At 37.3% G+C, this 23,370-nt stretch overlaps 1 protein-coding gene across 2 annotated transcripts in view; it reads left to right on the forward strand.

Annotated features, from left to right (window-relative positions):
• LOC129742736 (F-box/LRR-repeat protein 20) overlaps nucleotides 1-23,370 on the forward strand; it is an 85,412-nt gene that overhangs the window by 49,274 nt on the left and 12,768 nt on the right. For both annotated transcript variants that reach the window (XM_055734680.1, XM_055734679.1), the window contains exons 2-9: nucleotides 20,135-20,242; nucleotides 20,312-20,395; nucleotides 20,465-20,737; nucleotides 20,805-20,907; nucleotides 20,972-21,057; nucleotides 21,136-21,327; nucleotides 21,396-21,497; nucleotides 21,570-21,782. In XM_055734680.1, coding sequence (XP_055590655.1) covers nucleotides 20,330-20,395; nucleotides 20,465-20,737; nucleotides 20,805-20,907; nucleotides 20,972-21,057; nucleotides 21,136-21,327; nucleotides 21,396-21,497; nucleotides 21,570-21,782 — 1,035 coding nt within the window. In that variant the 5' untranslated portion in view covers nucleotides 20,135-20,242; nucleotides 20,312-20,329. The remainder of the gene's footprint in view (nucleotides 1-20,134; nucleotides 20,243-20,311; nucleotides 20,396-20,464; nucleotides 20,738-20,804; nucleotides 20,908-20,971; nucleotides 21,058-21,135; nucleotides 21,328-21,395; nucleotides 21,498-21,569; nucleotides 21,783-23,370) is intronic.

Here is a 23,370-nt window from a genome sequence, read left to right on the forward strand (position 1 = left end):
ACGTCAACAAGTCGATGCAGTTTATGTAGACCTGGGCAAGGCTTTTGATAAAGTATCGCACAAATTTGTCATCGAAAAAATGCGTCGGATAGGACTGCCTTTTTGGCTTTACAAATGGATCAATTCTTATCTCATAGACCGGACTGCCTATGTACGACTGAACAACATGAACTCGACACCTTTTCGAATCACTTCTAGAGTTCCAAAAGGAAGTCATCTGGGACCTTTGATCTTCGTTCTGTTTATCAATGATCTATGCACTGCTATTGAATCGGAGAAGCTGTTGTACGCCGACGATCTCAAAATGTATCGTACCATAGTTTCATTAGTTGACTGCTGTGCTCTCCAAAAAGACATCGATTCAATTCTAACGTGATGTCATCAGAATGGTATGGCTCCTTATATTTCCAAATGTCGTGTCATATCTTTCACTCGTAAACGTCAACCTTTGAACTTCGAGTACAAAATGTCATCGACTACCATAAGCCGCAATTCCATCGTCAAAGATCTTGGCATAATTTTGGACACCAGGCTCACTTTCTCGCAGCATATCTCGACTACAACAGCTAAGGGCTTTGCGGTTCTTGGCTTCATACGACGAAACACGCAATTTTTCAACGACTACTACAGCCTAAAAGCACTTTATTGTGCTCTTGTACGCAGCATTGTCGAATACGGAGTGCAAATCTGGGTTCCATACCAGGTTGTACAGGTTGTATTCGAGTCTAGGATAAGCTGCTCTCGATCTGGCACACAACGGGCAGGAAAATCCGCGGGCCAAAAATCCTAGGGTTGCCAGCCAAGGGGGATAAAGAAGACCGGACAACGGTCGGAGTAGACTGACCCCATCGACGGGGGGCTGTCGAGTAGAGTGCGTCCGACCCCACGGTTTGAAGTTACAAAGATAAGACAATACCTTCTGCGTAGCGTGGGTGCGCCGCGTTCGTGCGTAGGATGCTCCACCTTCGGGGAGTATCCGAGTAGAGCGGTTCTCAACGACAGAAGCTGCGGGGATAAGACTTGACCTTCTTCGCAGTGGAAATCGTGGGGAAAGGGTTATTCCACGTTCGGGGAATACCCACGGGTAGAGTGGCTCTCGACGCCGGGTGAGCCATTCGAGTCGGAGTAGGATGACGTCTTCGTCGGGGATCATCCGAGTCGTTGCGTTAAATCCCGCGCGTGTGCCGTGACAGGCGCGAGTCTAGGATAAGCTGCTCTCGGTCTGGCACACGACGGGCAAGGTGGCAAACTTCGAACCCTGAAGATAAGAGGTCGGGCTTCGAGTCGTTAGAGGAGAGGTCAGGCCTCAAACCTTCAGGCGGAGAGGTTTGTGTGGTCAACCCCGAGTCTTTATGATAAGAGGTCGGGTCCCGAGTCGTTAGAGGAGAGATCAGGCCTCAAGTCGCGAAGAGGAGAGGTTTGTGTGGGAATCTCGAGTCATTGCGAGGAGATGTCGGTTCTCAAGTCGTTAGAGGAGAGTTCAGGCGTCGAGTCGTAAGGATGAGAGGTTTTGCTGAAAGTGGTCTCGTTAATGAGTATTGCCTTGGAGCGCATTAGCGCGAATAGACCTCCCACTATTGAAGCATAGTGTACTAAACAGTTCGAGGTGGGAACCAGGTCTGCGGCCCCAGGTGGAGTTAAGGGAGTAGGGGGTATACACGGAGTATATCATGAGTCTTCCCATTGTACCCATGGACCCAGAGTAGCAAACTGGGGGGACGCGGTGGCTCGCCGTGCCTTGGAATACAATCCGTAAACCGGGATTTACCACCTGTGGTTACCAACTAAAAAAAAAACCGGATCGAAAGATTACAATGATGCTTCCTCAGGTACACTCTGCGTCAGATACCATGGAACGACGCCTTGAACCTCCCGCCCTACGAACAGCGCTGCTTGTTGTTGAATCTTCCGACGCTGGCATCAAGACGCATCCTCCTACAACGGCTATTCATTTTCGATATTCTACAGAATAATGTGGACTGCCATGAATTGTTGTCGTTACTTCCGTTCAACACTCCTGTAAGATCAACTCGGATGCAGGAATTCCTCAGAATTACTACCAGACGAACCCGATACGGACAAAAAAAACCCTTTGGATACATGTTGTGCTCGTTTCAATGAAATAGTTAGTAACTTTGATTTTAATATTTCTAAGGCTGTGTTCAAAAGTAGACTAAGATAGTAGGGGAGAGTGGGGTATCGTGGGCCATGGGGAAACGTGGGCCACTTTTAATATCTCAGATGTGTGTTGAGATAAAAATCTCAAACCAACTGTCATCGTCGTAGCTTTGCGTGAGCATATATTTCTATATGTTGTTGACTGAAATACGCATCATATGCTTCTTTTATTTATCAAGTTCAAAAAAGTTAGAAAAATTTACTTACATAATTAAAAAAACACCCGCTAATTTCATCGATGGGGAACCTAAAGTGCATAATATAAATATGCTCATACGCTTATGATCTTAGTTTTGTCATGATCTTTCACGTGGAAAAGAAATTTTTGATGAAACATCAATAAGTCACACAAACGCAACCAATTTGCAAATCATAGCTTGTGGGGAATCGTGGGCCACACATCTTGAACCACCTATATTTTTATTTTTTCATACACATTCAGAACTTTAAAAACGTTTTTCCTATCTGTAAAATTTTCTTATTCCAAACGAAGAGATATGAAAAATATTTTGTCCATCTTATATAAGAAATTTTGCCAAAACGTTCGCGAGCCAGGTTTTGGAATCTATGCGATCATACACAGCTCTCTTTTTTATTTCATCATCTGAAATTGCTTTAAAATAACGAAATGAATTAGGAAATCAAAGTTTTGGGACAACTCATCAACTTTGCATGTTATTTGGTCAATTTGGATTTAGTGGCCTACGATTCCCCACTATTTTTGAAAATCCAAAAAATATTGCTTTTTTTTTCAAACAGTCAAAATTTGGGGAGAATAATTTATTAAAAATTATTAAAAAATACCTTATGATACCTTGAAAATGTAGAAAACCATACCGTTTTTTATTTTCATTTTATCTTTTATAATAAAGAAGTTATGGAACATCGAAAAAAAGTGGCCCATGATTCCCCACTCTCCCATACCTTTTTGTTATGTGTAAATATCTCTAAATATCTGCAAAGATTAATAAATAAATTGCGTGTTTGGTGAATTTAATTTTATTGCGACATTTATGCGTTTACATACTAAAAATATAGTGCACAAATTAACTTAGTTGTAAGAAAATCTGAGAAATTGCAAAGTCCAAAAAACAGCTACCTTCGAAAATTCTTGATAAAATGGGTACCTAGCAATTGAATTTATCTTTATTCAATGCCAAAAGAGAAACACCTGTTAAACAACTAATAACTTTATTTTCCTAATAAGATACGAAGTTACGGTCTTAGACAAAGTTGATCAGCGGAAAATTTCCTTTAACGAATTTATAAATTGGCACAAAAAATCATCAGCAGGCTCGGTTCCACAGAAGGAACAAAAATGATGTTGATTTTTCAGTGCAAAATATTCAATTCTCCCATACCAATCTAAAAGTTCAAATTTACTCATGTAAACGTCACTTAAAAATTCTGCAAAAATCCATGATAAATTTTGAATCAAAACGAAGCTTTTTAGGCACCAGGGGTTGAGAATTTAAAAAATAACCCCAGGTCGACTCAGTCTACTATAAAACTGCTCTCTTTCCTGCAGTATTTTTCCTAGCCGATTTTTATTTAATTTCAAATCCTTTTTACGTGACCATTTAGATGTACAAGAGCAAGGTTCTATTAGTTATTATAATTGTGAATTGTTTCCAACCCAGCCCGAAACAACATCAACGACTAATTGAAGCCTAATCTAAAGCAAAAATCGATAGATGCACTAATCTGGCTCTTAAAGCGTTGCATTATTGGTGGTGCAGTGCAACTCGTTCGACATCGCTCTAGGTCGTGTCGTGTGCTGTTGTGGTGGGGCTCTCAGGAAACGATTATGGAGAAATGTAAAATCTCCAGCAGCTCCCAGCACATAAGCGAGTTTTCCCATGTCGAAGGTCCTTTGGAGCAGAAAACAGCGCCTTGCCCCAGTGTAGTCAGTGTGTATATAATATATGCATCAAGGTCTCCCAGATCCTGACTGGATACAAACCACTGGAACTGTGGCACTGCCTGGCTGTTGCTGTGCTGTTGTTGCCTTCCAGCTGGTCGGTCATATTGGCGCGCCATCGTTCTCGTGGTCTTCTGTCTACTGCACGTGCTCGGATCGATATCCATGACCATCCATTTCCTCCCCACGACGACGGGCGCGGACGCCTTGGTTAAGCTAACGTAGGACTTTGATGCACATTCTCTCGTTCCGCTTCAGGTTCCGACAGAAAACGACGACCATCATCATCATCATCATCATCAGGCGAGGTGTTGTTGAAAAAGAATGCATTTGATAAGGGCTCACTACCTAGTATGTACAAATGTATGTATGTAGGTAATGCAAACCACACGACGACGCGACGCGAGACATATCTATCGAGCGAGCAGTGCTGCACAATTCTGCATTTATGGCTGCATATTATTTATCTGTGTCGACGCTGCGTTGCACCATCCTGTTGTTTCTTCGCCCTTCTGCCCGAAATGTGATGGAATCTCGTCCGTCTCGTCCTGTTGGAGAGTGGGTTTAGTTATGTATTTTTTCCACGCCAGCGCGAATCTGTCCGGGCGGAACCCATCATTTGTCCCCAGTACAGTAGCAGCAACCCGCCAAGTCTTATCGTCGTCGGAAATGCCCCGCCAGACAAGAAAGAACCCATTAGGTAGTGGTGTGGTGTACTGCTTACGCTTACGCTCAGGCTGGCTGATCTTTGGTCTGGGTGCAGACTGCTGGATATCTGTCTGGAATTTTAGAAGTTATGTTCATTGTCTAGCGCAAGCAGACCTTTCTGGAATATTTTTGAAAAGTCAGTTGTTTAGGAACTTATCAAATTTAATAGAAGTTACTATGGAAAAATGAGAAAAAAAAATTGAAAGTTTTCCCTTTACCAGTAATTGCGGTCTTAAAGGGATATTAAATGAACACTTAATAAAAACAGATTTTTCAGCGCAATGATAAAAGTACAAAATTACTCCTGAAAAACATTTGATGTACAGTTAGTCACAAAACTAACTGTACACCCATTATGTTTTCTTATTTATTAAATTTCAGGGCACTTGACAATATTTGAATAAAATCAACTTATAGAAAAAATCTTCATCTTTTCAATAATGCAAAGTAAAGAAAATAAAATAAAATCATGTTGGCTTTAAATTTGAATAAATTACCAAAACACCATATAACATTTGTTAAAATTGACCAGTACAACATTCAGCTACAATAATTGATTTTCAGTCAGTATTAAGTGCTTGAAAAAAAATCACTTAGTGTTTGAGAAAGCTGAAGTTAGAAGCTGTATGTTGAACTTATTGAAATATTTTTTTAAAAATTTCTTTAGATCATGGCCACAGAAAATGTAAAAAAAGTGGTTTTAAAACCGTTTTAAAATTAGTCAACCGTCAAAGCTGTTCCAGTCACAGTAGATTTTTTTTTAAATTGAGGAAATATGTGACATTTTGGCATTTTTAGATTTCTAAAACACGAAACACAGAATTAATGGCGACTATTCAAAGGTAGCTGTCTTTGGATCTTTTTATAAATCTGCATTTTCTGAAACAATTCGTGTACCTAAATTAAGCATTGCACTGGATTTTGAGTATGTTATCGTAAGGTTTAGACAATAAAACGATATGCAAAATAAAGCAAGTTTCATACCGGTTCTAGTGATGTTACAGCATTGGCGGTGCGGTCTTAGAACCACTGATAAGCTGATATAACTCCCCCTGCGTAGGAGAAAATTATTCATAGCCCAGAGCTTCTGGCGCCAACTAGCTCATCATTCCCTAAGCTTCGTTTTCCGACCATGTAATGATACCAATAGCTGAATTTCGATTTTTTTCGTAAATCATTCAATTTTCAATTGACAATTCGAAAATATGTAACTCAGTTATGTAACTCAGTTAGTTTAAATTTTAGTTTCAATGTATCAGATCAATTCCATTCTTATTGAAGAAAAGTCTTTTGAAAATTATTCTTAAAAACTGTTAAACTTTAACTTCAATCATATCATGAAATTATTTTTAAATTTTACTATCCCATTGATTGGAATAGTTTTTTTTAAATATGAAGAAATTAATTTCATATGTAGGCACGTTTCAAATTTAGTTCCTCAAATTTCAAAGCTCAATGAATTTAGTACATTTCAACCATCGGGACCTTTTTTCACTGAGAGGAAAACAACACATATTGAACATCATAGCAACTTATACTTTTACACGCAGAAAAATTGAAGCAGGCTTAAAATGCTTGGTAGATAATGAAATTTCTATAAATTTTTGTACGTGTCATTGGAAGACGTGGAGAAATTTTTAAATGCTAGCGCCATCACTTCCAGTGTATTAATCACTTACTAAGCAGTTAAGACACGAACCTCTGGTTGATCGAAATATGGTGCAGTGTTATATCAGTTTATCAGTTTTAGAACCATATTTGAGTCATTTGAGTCGAAAATATAAATTTTGTAAAAATCGGTTGAGAAATAAGAGAGGTCATTGGACCCCCGGTGGTATAATTAGGTATATATGTACACATTTTCGGCATGTTTAAGGGGGGGGGTAGGGTCTAACGGGTATAAAAATAACACCATTTTCACGATTTTTTTCTAGAGCTATCTTTCAAACAAATGTATTCAAATTTTTTGCTTTATACAAAGCATTGTTAAAAGAACATTTAGTAATTTTTTCGTAGAAAAATATTGAAAAATGAGCCGGTGACGGAGCACTTTCGAGGATGCCTTTTAGAAAACACGATTTGCGGTGGACACTGTATCTCAGCACAGAATCATCTGATGTCAAAAAATCAGAGCAAAATATTTTTAATAGATGTTTTTCTGGACCCCAACGTTTTTATTTTACTAAAAAATATTTTTATGAAATTTTTGTGGCTGTTTGAAGTAAAAATTACGATTTTTCACTTAAAAATCCACCATTTTTCACCTGTAAAATCTCCCCAAAGTAAAAAAAATCAAAAAAGAAAAACGTTGGGGTCTGGTATTTTATATGTAGAAACTATGTTCCAAATTTGAAAAGAATCGGATAAGTAGTTTTCAAATGACGATGTCCACGGACTTTAAAAATGTGCTTTCGAGAAAAACGCGTTTGAAGTTTCTGCTCTTGCTTTCTTGCAGTATTAGATAAGAGGAGATAAAGGCCTATAACTTCTACAGTTTTGCTTCAATTGACTTGAAAATTTGACACAACATTCTTGAAATGTTTTACAATAAGAAAATAAAAAAATAAAAAAATCGATTTTTTGAAAGTGATAGACCCTACCCCCCCCTTAAGGGGGGGGTAGGGTCTAACGGGTATAAAAAAAACACCATTTTCACGATTTTTTCTACAGCTATCGTTCAAACAAATGTATTCAAATTTTTTGCATTATACAAAGCATTGTTAAAAGAACATTTAGTAATTTTTTCGTAGAAAAATATTGAAAAATGAGCCGGTGACGGAGCATTTTCGAGGATGCCTTTTAGAAAACAGGATTTGCGGTGGACACTGTATCTCAGCACAGAATCATCTGAAGTCAAAAAATCAGAGCAAAATATTTTTAATCGACGTTTTTCTGGACCCCAACGTTTTTATTTAACTTAAAAATATTTTTATGAAATTTTTGTGGCTGTTTGAAGTAAAAACTACGATTTTTCACTTAAAAATTCGCCATTTTTCCACTCTAAAATCTCCCCAAAGTAAAAAAATCAAAAAAGGAAAACGTTGGGGTCTGGTATTTTATATGTAGAAAATATGTTCCAAATTTGAAAAGAATCGGATAAGTAGTTTTCAAATGACGATGTCCACGGACTTTAAAAATGTGCTTTCGAGAAAAACTCGTTTGAAGTTTTTGCTCTTGCTTTCTTGCAGTATTAGATACGAGGAGATAAAGGCCTATAACTTCTACAGTTTTGCTTCAATTGATTTGAAAATTTGACACAACATTCTTGAAATGTTTTACAATAAGAAAATAAAAAAATAAAAAAATCGATTTTTTGAAAGTGTTAGACCCTACCCCCCCCTTAAAGAATGTACTCGAAGCTCAATCCAAAAATATGAGTAGAGAAAGTGATAAAAAAAAGTCAAATTTTTCTGACTGGTTCGTCTAGCTGACTTATAAATAGGCCTGACTTCATTTCTACTAGGTAGAAAGCTGCCCATCTGTAAAATAAACAAAATTCGGTGGTCAAATCGTGCGCAAAACATTTTTAACTACTTGTGGGGAGATAATTCGAAAAAAAATCGTAATTGACAGTAAAACGAACCTTTTAGCGGTCACCAGGGAGCATGGTCTCCAATTTTCATTCAATTATTTGAAACTGGACTGCTTTGGAAGTTCAGTTCACAAATTTGGAATCACAACTTTTTATTTGCTGCCAAAAGAATACTTAGAAGTTTCAGGTTGCTACGAAAGACAGTAAAGAAAACTTTCAGACCGGTCCGCATTACAGTCAATTGAAAGAAAAAAAAATTCGATTGAAAATTATTGCTTTCATTTTCATGCCTTATTGAAAATCATGGAATAAGTAGATAAAATTAAATTATTAGATCGTATTCTAATATTCGCCTATATTTCCTTGAGATAAACAAGAAGAGAAAAATAAAAAAAAAATGTCTAGTACTTGAGGAGGCTAACCAACGATCTGCGGAAACTGCAAATTACTCAGTCTTTCATAACGATTGACACGATGAATTGCTAAAAATACAAAGAAAACTGCCTCCAAATGCGACCGTTTTCTCTGCAAAGGTCTTCAATAGGTCCCACAAAGTTTATACGCTGTTTAAGTTGGATCTGGAATCGTGCACGCCATTACGCAAAAATGGTAGTGGAGTGATAAATGTCAAATATGTTGTTATTGTGCCGAAGGAGGACAATCGGCTAAATTTGTTATAACTTCGACCAAATTCAAAACTTTAAGTTATTTTGAAGGTTAAGCTTAAAGAAACAGCAAACGTAATCAAAAATAGCCTTGATTTAAAAAAATGTTGTTCATAGTATGCATTACAGATGGCGAAGGTGTTGTCCAAAAATTAATGTCGAAAAATTTCTTCAATGGACGCTATATCTCGAAAACCACTTGACAGATCAGCACAAAAGTTTGCATATGTTAACATTACATTACCAGGTAACTTCGGTAAAAATTTATTCGCTTTACATCCATGCATTCAGAATTTATTCACAAGACAAAGTGTTGCATTTTATTTCGAATACACTCGTTAGTGTTAAACATGTCGAATTTTTATGTCCATCAGAGTAGGATGCCGTGTCAAAATTGGAACAAAATTGCTAAAACGGTTTTAAGGGGTTTACAAAACTTCAAGGAAAAATACAATAAAAGTTATATGTCTAATCTGCTGTTGAATGAGAAATTCTAGAACTTTTCGTCGAATATTTTCCATCAATTACTGCGCGGTGACAACATCAACCATATCGGTCATTTGCTTCCACCACTTCTGCAAATATGATTTTTTTTTGTTTCGATTATAGTCGTTTTATTATGTGCACCAAACCGAATAGCGACAGTAGGACCAGCGACGCTTTTTTACTAGCGAGATTCCTGTCATTCGCCAGTTTGTTATTCTTTTTTCAGTTCAGTAGGCGATTTCAATGTAGTACTGTCGAGGAAGAATGACCCTAACGGGTTAAACTCCTATCAAAAAAGAAAAAAAATGTAGTAATCGACCATTGTTTACGTTATTTACTGTACATTTTCCCTAGGTCGCATGCTTCAAGTTTCCTAGGAAATTCGCGATACGTCGTTATTAATTTCAACGTCGCGACGTATGCGACGTTTCGCTAGTAGGCAAAGCTGCTTTGATTACTAGCGCTCATATTTTTTTTTGATTTTTTCTGCATGCATAATACCATCTTTATGGCATTCGCGACTTTTTTTATGAACGTTGCAGTTGGCGGACAGTTATTGAAAAACTTATCCGGTACAACTGTGTTCGATGTTTACTCTTGGTCTCGAACTCGCGGACATCGGCTCAAGAGGCAACACACTTGCTAACTGAGCTATATCACAAGCGCTATATAAGATGATGAGTGATCCTTTTTCCAATAACATCAATATTAATCTGGTTGTACCATTCCAATACATCTCGGATGTAGTGGCAGCTAGCTAGATCAAGCCAAACACTTCTTCTTGTTAACTTGTTGATTCATGGTTGGTCCAGTGATGAAAACTTTTGCCTTCTTCCACAACTACAGATGGCTTGCCAAATCATCAACTTGTGCGCAAATTTGAACCCTTTTGGAGAATTCCGCTTACGATTAGCAGGGTAAAATCTCCAACCTGGGATGTGTCCAAAGTCCATGTTGACTTATGTTCCATTGTCCATCCAAATACAGCCGTTGTACTCTGTCTAGACTTGGTCGTAAGCTTTCTTGCTCGGGTTTTAACTAGCAGGTTCTGTTTCAGCGTCCTGTTGGGTTGTTTACAGATTCGAAGAACTGCACTGTAAATTTTTGCCTCGATTTCCAGCAAAAAAAATTGCTGGAAACGTTCAGCAATCCAAATTTTTGCTGGAAACCAGATATCGGTTTTCGAATTGCTGGATTTTTCAGCATTTGGTTGTGTTCTTGTTAATTTTGCTGAAAAATCAGCAATCGGGTTTCATATTGCTGGACTTTCCAGCAATTGATCTAGTTGTCAATTTGGAGTTTATTTTTGTTTCGTACGCTGAAGCAAGGTGAGATTCTATTTTACGAATTTTGGTTAAATTAATATAATTATTTTATTCTCCTCTATATTCTAGCAACCAGATAACAAGTCAAGGGTGAGTTTTTTTTGGACAGATAGATATTCTCTAAAATATTCTAATCAAAACTATTTTTACAGGTGGCGGATGATCAACACTCTGACACAAAGCTGCTAGTCGAGAGCCGGTGTTATAGAATATTGAAAAAAAAATCGTGTTTCGGGAAATAAATATATACCTTTATTGAAAAAAAGGGAGGACATAATAGTTTTATTGCTTATTATATGCGCAGCCAAATCAAAATGTAATTTTGAATTGAAATATAAATTTGATACTAACTACCGCCGGTTGTGTTGAAAGAAATAGCTGGTTTCCAGCAATCTGGATTGCTGATTTACCAGCAATTTGAATTGCTGATTTACCAGCAATTTGAATTGCTGGAAACCAGCATAAACGTTTGCTGTTTTTTTCAGCAATTTAAATTGCTGGAAATTTTGGTGGATAGTCAAAAATCAGCAAAAAAAAAAATTGCTGTGTGTACTATGTGCTGCATTGATATACTTTTAACCAAATCACCTCAATATTATTCCGGACTGCCCTGGTGACGCTTGCTCGTAGTTTCCGGTTTAATGTTCCAATGTTTTAAGAGCTTCAGTGATAATTCTTCCTGGCCATGTTGTTTCAACGTGTGTACCAATCCTACGAAATTTTCACCACTAAATTGACACCTTGCAGATCAAACGCTGTTATATTTTTTTTTGCTACGACAACTAGCGGCGCTGCAGTAAACAAATGGACACGATCAAATACAAAGTGGAACAAACTCTATTTTCCTATTGTTCATGAGAACCCTGATCTATAGTAATCTGAGTATATAGTCACTCCCATACAATATGATCAATGTTTTCGGGGTCAATACCGTATTTGAAGAAGTTTTCACTTGGCTGATCCCATTTCTTCACAAAGAGGTCGTGGAAATTTGGAGCATCGTTGAGTTGAAAAACTCTTTGTCAATAGAAGAATATATTGTTAAACTTAATTCTAAACGGCTCACCGGCAGGACTTGAACCTGCGGAGATTTCCGGTTCAAGTCCTGCCGGTGAGCCGTTGTATCTTTTTCGAAAAATTCATGATATTTACGGCTTATGTTCTTTCGTTCTTTGATATCTCGTGTTTCTATAATTCTTTCCATCACCTACGAAAATATCAATTTCCTCTGTAAATAAACGAATTAGAATTAAAAATCATCAATTTAGAAAACAAAATAGATGTACTGTCAGTTTTATCAATTTGTGCTGTGTATGGCTTCAAAATAACTAGATAAAAAAGGGTATCCGACTTACCATGTAAATCTGGATTAAATTCCTTTTTTGTCCTCTTCATTTCTATGATTTGTTACATTCATCTGTATAATTTTTACGATTTTGTTTGGCTTAAAATGTGCTTCAAAAACAAGCGGAAATTGAAAAAAAACCTTTGACGATTTGACCCGCACTGAATGCTTTGGGTCTCAAGGTATCGTGATGTTAGCTATTCATTGAGTTTGTCTTTTCTCTTTTTTTTATGGTAAACATAAGATGAAAAGTCAACTAAAAGTTTGTGAAAAATCAAATAAATTTTTCCGGTAATTCCGTTTCTTTATTTTGCTGGAAATATGGCCTATTGAAAAAGATACCGCGGTAATATTTAAAATATCTCATTTGTTCAGATTTTTAGGTGATTAATAGATTGTGGATCATTAATTGATTGAAAATTGTTTAGAATTGTGGTTTTATAAACAATTTAAAAAATTTAAAACTTGCCCCTGTCAAATAGAATTGGACAAGGAAAGAAACTCCGGTAAGGATGTTTAATCCTCATTCGCATTAGAGTGTCATTTTTACACTATTGCAAGTTTGAAGGCTTGTAACTTTTTTCATAAGCTTCAAAAACCAAAAATTTCTTCAGAATTCAAAAGTTATTTAATATTGCATCTTTACTTTTTTTATGGACGAACCCTGTAAGCATGGACAAAAAAACTCCCTTTTCCGACTTAGAGTGTCAATTTGACATATCATTATTTCTTCTCTCGGCTTGGCTCTCTGCTCAAATCACCATTCACCACCCACCGTACCCTGGGGGAGGAAGACTGAAATTTGCTGCATCGTTTTCTGCATCGTTTTTTTACTGTTCGGCAAAAAGCCAGCAATTGTTGAAAAGATTTGTAATCGTTCAAATTTTAACTTTAGATGATCAGTTTCGTGTAGTGAGTCATGTAACTCAGTTGTTTAGGTGCTAAATTTAGATTGAGCTATATTTTTAGAACAACCATTAATCAAGCCATTTTTATTTATTAGCTTCAAAACTTTAACGAAATTTGAGCGACATAATACGCCTGATCATGCAGGAATTTGCCAGAGCAAAACAAAACCTAATTAAATCATTGTTTTATGCAAAACAAGTGCTTTTCAGCATGAACAAAGTTTTATTAAAAATTACTAAATAAGAAAGTAAAATTTTGAACCTTCGCACTGGTCGGTAGATTGATGAGAGAAATTTGACGTTTAAATTTTTTTTTCTCTTTTTTTATTCAGTCTTCCTCCCCCAGACCCAAGGAATATTGAAAGAAGGTAGTGCCGAGAGCCATATTGGATTTTTTTCGTGACGTCACTGTTGCCAAGCTGTCGAAGGTTTATACTGGTAGAACTCAAATTTCAATGTTAAACACATTAAAGAACTAAATTAAAATCCCATTTGATTCGGATTATGTTGTAAGGCCACTAGTTGATTGTGCTATGAGGTTTCTTTGTGTTTAATAGACTGCAGTGTGTATTATTCTTGAACTTGTTATTGAATGCACAGTCATGCTCTATGTGAAACGAGCAAAAATAATATTTTTCCCCTTTCAAAAGGTCTGATTGGTAGTTTATGGCAGTGCACCTCATCGTCATGATTTGAATCTAACAAGGTGTACCATATAAATTTCTAATTTAGAACAATTAACCCCAATAAAACCATTGCAACTTTGGTTTACTAAATTCCAATAAAAGATTGTGGTTGGATTCGAAAAATACTATTTTTGGTTATTTTATTTTATCAACGGTTCAAACCTAACTGATTTCAATATTTATAAGCAAAATTTTGAACTAATTATCAAGTTTTGTCAATTTGAGTTAGGATACCTCAGCAACTTCAATCGTCTGAATTAAAGCAAAACAATTACTACATTCAACTTTTTTAGTATCAGCCTTGAAGAACAATAATATTTCTAGAATTGTGAGCCTTCAAAGTTGAAAAAATCTTCAATTTTTTTTAATTGCTAACAAACATTGAAAAAATTCCATATAAATTCACAGATTATTGGCAACAGTGACGTCACAGGCGGTACTAATACTAAAGCAAGGCTGCCTCGGCACTACCTCCTTTAAATATTCCTTGCCCCAGACCGTACCTAATCGGAGAGCAAACAAACACGTTTTGCTGGACGCGCTGCTTGTAGTTCTAGAAATTCAGGAATGATTTTACGTTTATAATTTTCATATTTTTGTGAAATCTCACAGCGTGAATTGTTGCACCTCACTAGAATGTAGATTAAATTTGCTTTCCAATGAATGAATATACTTTTTATTGGTCGAAAACAAATGAAAAGCACTGACAATCCGGGTACAACCTGACGGTGGACCACAAAAACAGATGAAATTTCAATTTGGAAAAAAATCGCGCAAAGCAGTCAACTTTGAAAAATTCCAGTAAATTCAATTTTTGTTGCATCAAAAATCTATATTCAACCAAATGTTAGAATTAGAATAAATTTTGTAATCATATTTTTTCGAAAACTCTACCATCGCTCAAACAGTTTTTACTAGCAATCGAAAGAAAAGTAGGTTTTTCAGACCACTTTTTTGAACTTTTTGTGAGCCGTTCATTAATTTTTTTTTGTAAATATTTCTTGGCTCCATGATGTAGACATTAACTTCAGCTTTCATATGCATAAGGCAAATATTTTTTTGGAAGTGTAATATATGAACTTCAGCAGTTTTCTTGAGGTATGTTTTTTCGGATTTTTTTTCTTTCATGCTGAATAATGAGAAAACTAGTAGCTAAAGCAGCGGTCGGGGAACCGGGGTAAATAACCCCAAATGGGGTAAAAGTGATATTCTTGGGGATAACAGTGAATATTTTGTGAGTGAAAAGTGTATATTTTCATTTTGCAATTTAATGAATTTGTTGGTTTTATTTCGAAAGTAAAGAATTTAGCGGTAAATGCAGAAGTGAATATTTTTTCCTGAGGCATTCAAATAACAGTGTTTACGGATACGGTTTTTTGGTCTTCGTCATGGGGTAATATCAACCTTAATAAAAATGTTTTGGGGTAATAATTAAAAAATTTCCCGACCTAAAGGTATATCTATATAATGTCCTAAACATATTTACTGACATTACAAGGTTGAACACGCCAAAAATTATAACGATTTGAGCTTGTAGTGTCAAATTGACACTCCTTGTGCTGATTAGGGTTACGAAATCTAATGCGGATGAGGGTTAAATTAACACACTATATTAAAAAGGTGTCGATCCTCGAGCTGTTAGAGAAGAGGTTAGTTGTCGATTCTCCAAGAGGAGAGCTTTGTGTTTTGAACCCCGAGTCTTTATGCTGAGGGGTCGGATCTTGAGTCGCAAGAGGAGAGATCAGGCCTTGAGTCAACAGGAGTAAGGATAAGCCTGTTATCCACGAGTCACTACGAGGAGAGATCAGATGTCGAATCGTTAGTGTTGAGGAAAACAATAACAGCACTGGCAACTCTGCACTCAGCTGGCTCACCAGGACAGCTAGACTGACCCTTGGCGGAAGCACCATCGGCTGTCAACTAAAACGTCAATCCTATTTCCGACGTGTGACGAATAGGCAGTTTTTAACTACAGTTGCGATTTTTAAGTATTTGTCTCTAATAAAGTTTTATAGTAGTACTAGCTGACCCGGTGTGCTTTGCTACACCTTCCAAAAGTTAATTAAATTTGTTAAAATAATTGAAATTCAGTTTTATTTCCTAGACAGCGTTTCAAACCAAATTTTAACATAAATTAGTAGCATATGCTTTAAAAAAAGAGCAGCACTTGAAGTTTCTAGCGTTAGTTCGAAGATGTTTTAATAGTATTTTCTTAGAATTTTTCTCTAAATTTGTTTTTCAAGATCTAAAACTTTAACTCTCTTTTCATAAGCTTCATAAAGTTTCTATTTTTTTTCAATATGTATGTTTAATTGTTATGCCAGCCCTTTCCCTCTTGCAACGCAAGAAGTGCTTACGAACTACCATAAAATTGTTTTTTGGAATTCAAAAGACGTAGCTTTCGCTTTATTTGTCTGATAAGATTTCAAATTATGCCAAATGTAATATGAATGAAGACTCGCCTCCTCCTTTCCGACTCCAACCAGAAATAAGGGAGGGTCTCAATTTCTTCATACCCAAACATTCACCCTTCCTTTTGCTTTATAAGTTCTCGATTTATGCCAACAAACTTGTGTGGATGCCCTTATTGGTTTGATAAGTTTTCAAGCTATACATCGCAATTTAAATTGAACTCCCTTTGTCCCTCCCTTATTCACACTGCAATGCAGAAAGGTTTGTAACAATCATAGAAATATATCTTGTGCCCAAAAAACTTCCCATGTAAAAATCATGTTTATAATTTTTCTCGCAATATATTAAACTTGAAGACATGACACATTACAACTTGAAGTGACGCCAAACAGCACTTGTCATGGTATGAAATCTGGCGACTTTTAACACTGCAAATTATATTCATATTGATAAACTGTAAATCAATGAATCAAGGAAAAGAACGGTTTTAAAGGAGAAAATAAAATGTTAAAATTTTGTTATTCGGCTGAATCACAGCAATTTTCTCTTTTTTTTGTGCTGAAGGTTTTTAAGACTTTTCAATATTCAAACTTACTGACCTTATCTGTTCATTAACCCATTCGAAACGGAGGCCTTTTCACAACATTCGAACTTATAGTACGTTACTCTTAGATAACTTTTATGTCGTTTGATTTTCATCAAAACCATTTCCCAATACATTTTGCCTTACATTTGCGGATTCCATTGGTATAAGAATATTATTTTTCCGAGCAGTAGTAAACTCACAATGAAAGATTGTTCTGACAAAGTCACAAAAATTCCATTGCACACACATTGGTTAACAATCGAATGAAAAGCAGATTATCAAAAATTGAATGGTTCGAAAAAAATCTGTACAGGTTTCGACGGTGGTATGAATATTTTCTAAAATTTTTCATAAACCTGAAAATGATGATTCTTACACCGAGAAGACTAACAGTTGTCTAAGTTTTTATTTTTTTTTCATTTTTTTATTTCAATTCAGATACACCAGGGCAAGTGCAAATGGATTATAACATAGTTGAATTTCAGTTGAACAAACTTTTGTTGAACTTTTGTTGAAAGAAAAATATGCAAAAATGTTGACAGAAAGATATTTCAAGTTAACATTTGTTCCAATTATTGAAGCAAGTGAAAACACAATGCTTTTTCTGAACTTATTCATATATGCGAAATATAGTGTAAAGGCATTGAAATTAATTTAATACGTGTTCATGTTTGTTTTATAAAATTTCTTTGATATATCTGCATTTTTTTTTGCAGTTAAAGTAAACGTTTGATACTCCACTTTTACTCAATGCTGTTTTAAACAAAAAACCTCAATTGCCAAAGATACTTTTTATAATTCAGAATATCCACTTCAGATTCAACATGCGGGAGACCCCTTTCAAAAATTTTCTCATATAATCCTGAATCATTTTGGAGAGGTAAATATTTAATGGCTAAAAGGCGCGTTTGAACTTGTTCCAGCATGTCAAATGACAGGAATTAATAGTATTTTCAACACTCTCCGGTAACATTAAAAAAAATATGCTTCCACTGGTACATCAATCTAAAAAAGTCTCTTCTATGTAGCCAAAATATGTAAAACAACAACACACTTTTCATGTTAAGTACGTACTTGAATTGTGTGTAAACAAACAGTAGTGTTTTTTGGTGAATGGTTTAAAAAACAGTTGAGTTTATTTCGTCAGATCCTTAGGTTGGACTCAACAATTATTGGATGAAGACATAATTTATACATTTTTTTGTAAATGATGATCGTTTGCTCTTGCTCTAGTGTACCTTCTCAACTGTAAATTCTTCCGGAAAATGCATACCCTCGATTTTTACATATAATCTATTTTACATGACAGGCTTTTGTTCAGTTCATGTGTTTGTTCATTTCCATCTGATTTTGTTGTGGTTCTGAAATATTAATACATGTTATTATTTTGTCTGCTTTCGATAGGAATCACTTTCTTTTTTTAAACGTCCGCAAAGATACCTTTATCAGTATTAAATTTATATTTTATACAAAAAATGCTCTTTTAATTAACACAAAATCAAAATTGTTTTATTTTTTAAGATCGTTCACATGGTTTTGATTCGGTCGGCAAAATATCAATCTGGTTCACATCTAGGCCGCATTCATTAATATGTGCTGTACAAATGTGCTGGGAATCATATAGAAAAATATCACATCTAGGCTTCATAGCGCCACCACGTGCATTGACAGTATGCCTGGCTGAGAAATACGCGCCCAAATGTTCCCACTAATCAGTATGCTCTGCCATGGTTACTATCCTCTCGCGACGTTGGTTCACGACGCGTCGACCATGGAGACCAAAAACAAACCGCCCGGCGCCCAAAGGAAGAAAATTTCAATCTTAAAAATGAAAGCCATGACTTTTATTTTATTCCAATTATTACAAATTTAATTATTACGGACAATCGATGCGACTTTTTGTTATTTTTATTCAATATAAACCGATTCGCATGCCAACAGAATATTCTAAAAATAATTTCATTTGAATCGTTGTTGTCATTTCGGAGGAGTAGTACTACAAACACCGTTACAAGAGAATTTTATATAATAGATATTAAATACTGTGTCGTTATTCTGGTCATCACGTCCCGCACGGTATTTAAAAGTTAGAAACTGAGATCCGGCCTTGAGCCGTACAGAGGAGAGGTATGTGTTCGGTAATTTCGAGTCATTACTAGAAAGGGTCGGATCTCGAGTCGTTAGAGGAGAGTTCAGGCTTAGAGTCGTAATGAGAGGAAGGAATTGCTTGAAGTGATCTCGTCTATAAATATGCGACTAAACGAGAATTAGCCCTAGGTTTACGAGAACCCGTAAATCTGACGCGTTCCTTTTTTCCTTTCGAGTGGCCACATGCATCAAAAGACCAAAACTGGGCCCAGATTAAGCAAAGAAACTTATTGATCTTCTTTGATCTATGGCTTTGACTTAAATATATTACTTAAACATGATTAAGAATTATGATTTAAACCAGGGAAGTTTTGTTCGTCCGTAAACCTGCGATATCGCATAGTAAGAAAATAAAACTGTTTATTTTTGAATTTATGTTCAATCTTTGAGCAAATTTGTTAATTTGCTGACAAATTTGTTATGGGATTAAACAAATGATTTTTCTAGACCTAATTCACCTTTATCATAGAATGAAAGTATAAAAATTGTTGCAGCACTCCCATAAGCTATACCAGCTATTAATCTGACATTGTATTGTACCTGAGAACTGCAGCAAAATGTGCTCGATAAGCTTATTGCCGAGATAAGATTATCATTAAAATACTGTTTCGTAGTGGGAATTGGTTCATAAAAATCGAACAAAATAACAATTTAACCTTCAATGCATTGATTGGATTGGAACACTCATCTTAGAACTATTCCCTAACTATTCCATCAAGTGAAATATGGTCAAAAATCTTATGTATATTTAGTTAATCAGCAAACCCGCTTCGGTGTCACAAACTGTAAATATAGCTCTGGGGTATTGTACCAGGACGAAATTCGTATTTTCTAACCATTGACGCCAATAGACATGATGTCCAGAACTGACCTATCCCATTAACACGAAAGCAACATCCAGTTTTGTTGTCTTTTAGTTGCCCACTCACTTATCGAGGAAAGAGGCTTCATTTGAATTATCTAAACTCATCTTTATCACGCTATCCGGGATTCATTTAGATGTGGATTGGAGTGGTCGTGTCCAATGTCATTTACCTGATATCCACTTTACATGGAATGTGTGTTGATGAATTTGGATTGAGCGAGCTGAATTAAAAAAGTTAAGCCCAACTCATATTTACATTTCTACATTCTACATTTTTACGACTTTTATCGCATTGAAATCAACAAAACTAAAAAATATTCTTAAATAAATGAGACTAATGATTTTTTTTTAATTTCTGATTTTTTCCAGAAAACGTATATAGTGCCAGACGATGAAATATCCAAAAAACTACCCAAAGAAATTCTGTTACGAATTTTATCCTACCTTGACGTCACCTCGCTTTGTCGCTGCGGACAGGTGTCAATAATTGATTAGGCTAACAACGCAATGTACTGGATACTTAAACCATGTCTTCTTTCGTTGTAGGTTTCCCGGTACTGGAACATGCTGGCCCTGGACGGATCGAACTGGCAGAAAATCAATCTTTTTGACTTTCAAAGGGACATTGCGGTTCGTTGGAAAAGAAGGAAAGTTCATCTTAATCAAGCTTCATACTGAAATATTTGTTTCCCCACTTAGGGTCCCGTGATAGAGAACATCTCGCTCCGGTGCGGAGGATTTCTCAAATATCTCTGCCTGCGGGGCTGCCAGTCGGTGGGCAGCCACTCGATCCGAACCCTTGCTCAACACTGCCATAACATTGAACACCTGGACCTGGCCGAGTGCAAGAAAATCACCGACGTTGCCATACAGCCGCTCAGCAAGTACTGCTGCAAACTGATCGCCATCAACCTCGAGTCCTGCTCGCAGATCACAGACTGTAGCCTGAAGGCGCTCTCCGATGGATGTCCGGTAAGCCGGTCGGGAAATCGGTGCATTTCGTAGGCTAACAGGAAGTTTTCCTTGTTATAATTTCTAGAATTTGGCTGAAATCAATGTTTCCTGGTGCAATTTGATCACGGAGAACGGCGTCGAGGCGTTAGCTAGAGGGTGCAATAAAATCAAAAAGTTCAGTTGTAAAGGTATGATGAGAACTCAATAAGTCAAATAAAACAAATTATCTGAGACCATCTTCATATTTAACAGGATGCAAGCAAGTTAACGATCGGGCTGTGATTGCTCTAGCAATCTACTGTCCCAACATAGAGGTATTAAATCTCCATAGCTGTGATGTAAGTATGCTGAATAGAAAAAAAACATACAGAAAAAGTCTTAAATCTTACATTTGTCATTTTGCTTCTATTTTCCAGAGCATAACAGACGCATCTGTATCGAAAATAGCCGAAAAATGCATTAATCTTAAACAACTATGCGTATCAAAGTGTTGCGAGCTGACTGATCAAACGCTTATCGCGCTGGCAACTTACAACCACTATCTGAACACGCTGGAAGTCGCCGGATGTACTCAATTCACAGACTCGGGATTTATAGCGTTAGCGAAGGTGGGACGATTCCGACATAAATTACAACAGCGGTAATTTCAATTATTTTTTTCTTCATATCTTTGAAGAGCTGCAAATATCTGGAAAGGATGGATTTGGAAGAGTGCAGCCAGATAACGGACGCCACGTTGTCCAACCTAGCCGTCGGTTGTCCAAGTTTAGAAAAATTGGTAAGCCATTTCAAGGCCGATTCGTAACAGAAAAACCTCAAAATTTATTTACTCCTTTCCCACTACACGCAGACTTTATCGCACTGCGAGCTGATCACGGACGAAGGCATCCGGCAGCTGGCCGCTGGCGGTTGCGCTGCCGAGAGCTTATCCGTCCTGGAGCTGGACAACTGTCCGCTGATAACGGATGCGACGCTCGAACATCTGATATCCTGTCACAACCTGCAGCGGATAGAGCTGTACGACTGCCAACTTATCTCTAGGAATGCCATCCGCCGACTTAGGGTAAGTTTGTGTATTTTTTTATAAGTGAATGATTGAGACGGTGAATTTTCTTTGGCAAAATATATTCCAAGACTTCACGAGCCATCGCGTCTCCTTAGTGTCATTTTAGGTTCATGGTGTCCATCCTCGGGTCATTCAGGGGTTTCTGACTTTGGGCCCCTCCTGAAACTTCTGTTCAACTCACGCTAATGCGCTCAATGACGATACTCATGTAATTCCCTACGATCTCTCTCTTTTAGAAACTATATTAGAGAGGCTCGCTTGGTAGATTCGCCTCTGATGTCCTCTAACGTCTCAACGTCCAACCTCTTCTTGTGATGACTTGAGGTTTGTCAGCTTTTCTTGGACGTGCGCTTCCACAACATACGCACGGGACCTTTCGTAACGCCTCGAATGGAACCTGACGAAGAATCCGTCAAGATGATATAAACATAAAATATGAACTTATAAGCCCTTATGATCATCCGACATAATACCTCTCCGAGTAGATTTTAATGCCTAAATCGATAGAAAAGTACGATCAAAATAAGCTTTCAACAGCAACATAAATAACACAAGACGTATAACGCGACATAGTATTCCGTCTCACGACATAGCTTGATGAACATAATTCCTAAAATTCATTCGGTCCATGGCAACCGTTCTCCAATTTCTCAGGCATCCCGCATTCGCCAGATCACGCTCCACTTAGTATAACCACCTCGCTCGTTGCGCCCCTGCTCGTCTCGTCCCTACCGGATTGGCAGCGAACACCTGTTTTGCAGGACAATTGTCCGGCATTCTCGCAACATGTCCTGCTCAGCGTATCGGTCCAGTCTTTTCGACCGCAGTTGCTTGTGGAGTCCATAGTAGGCACGACTTCCGCTGTTATTGTCTGCGGTCACCAGTGAGCCGAGATAGACGAAGTCTTCAATTATCTCTAGCTAGTCTCCGTCGATTGTTACCTTTTTATCACTGGATAAGCGGGATCAGTCGGTCTCGGATCCGCAGGCCAGCATGTACTTCGTCTTAATCATCAACCCAATCCTTCCTGCTTCGCGTTTCAGTTTGCTCCTCCAACGCCGCAGATGATCTGCCGACTATATCAAAGTCGTCGGCAGAGCAAATAAGTTGACTGGATCACTTGAAAATCGTACCCCGCATTTCGCTCACGCACTACGTTGAACATCATACAATACAGGATAGACCATCGCCTTGTCGGAACCACCCCCCCCCCCCCTGCATGATTCGAATTCCGTTCCATGCATCGTCGCCTTGATGAGTCTGGTCAGCTCCCCGAAAAAGCCGTTCTCGCCCATGATTTTCCATAGCTCGACCCGATCGACCGTGACGGCTTTGAAGTCGATGAATAGATGGTGCGTTGGGACTTGTTGTTCACTGCATTTTTGGAGGATTTGGCGTAATGTGAAGATCTGGTTCGTCGTAGACCGTCCCTCCATCAAGCCGACCTGATGACTTCCCACAAATCTGTTTGCTTGTGGCGTTAGGCGGCGGAGTAAGATTCCTGACAACACTTTGTAGGCTGCATTTAGGACAGCGATCGCTCGGTGATGGAGCATGTATTACCCCCTTTTTCCACTCCTCCGGT

This window comes from Uranotaenia lowii, chromosome 2 (assembly GCF_029784155.1).
Source record: "Uranotaenia lowii strain MFRU-FL chromosome 2, ASM2978415v1, whole genome shotgun sequence".
In the NCBI taxonomy this organism is placed as follows: domain Eukaryota; kingdom Metazoa; phylum Arthropoda; class Insecta; order Diptera; family Culicidae; genus Uranotaenia; species Uranotaenia lowii.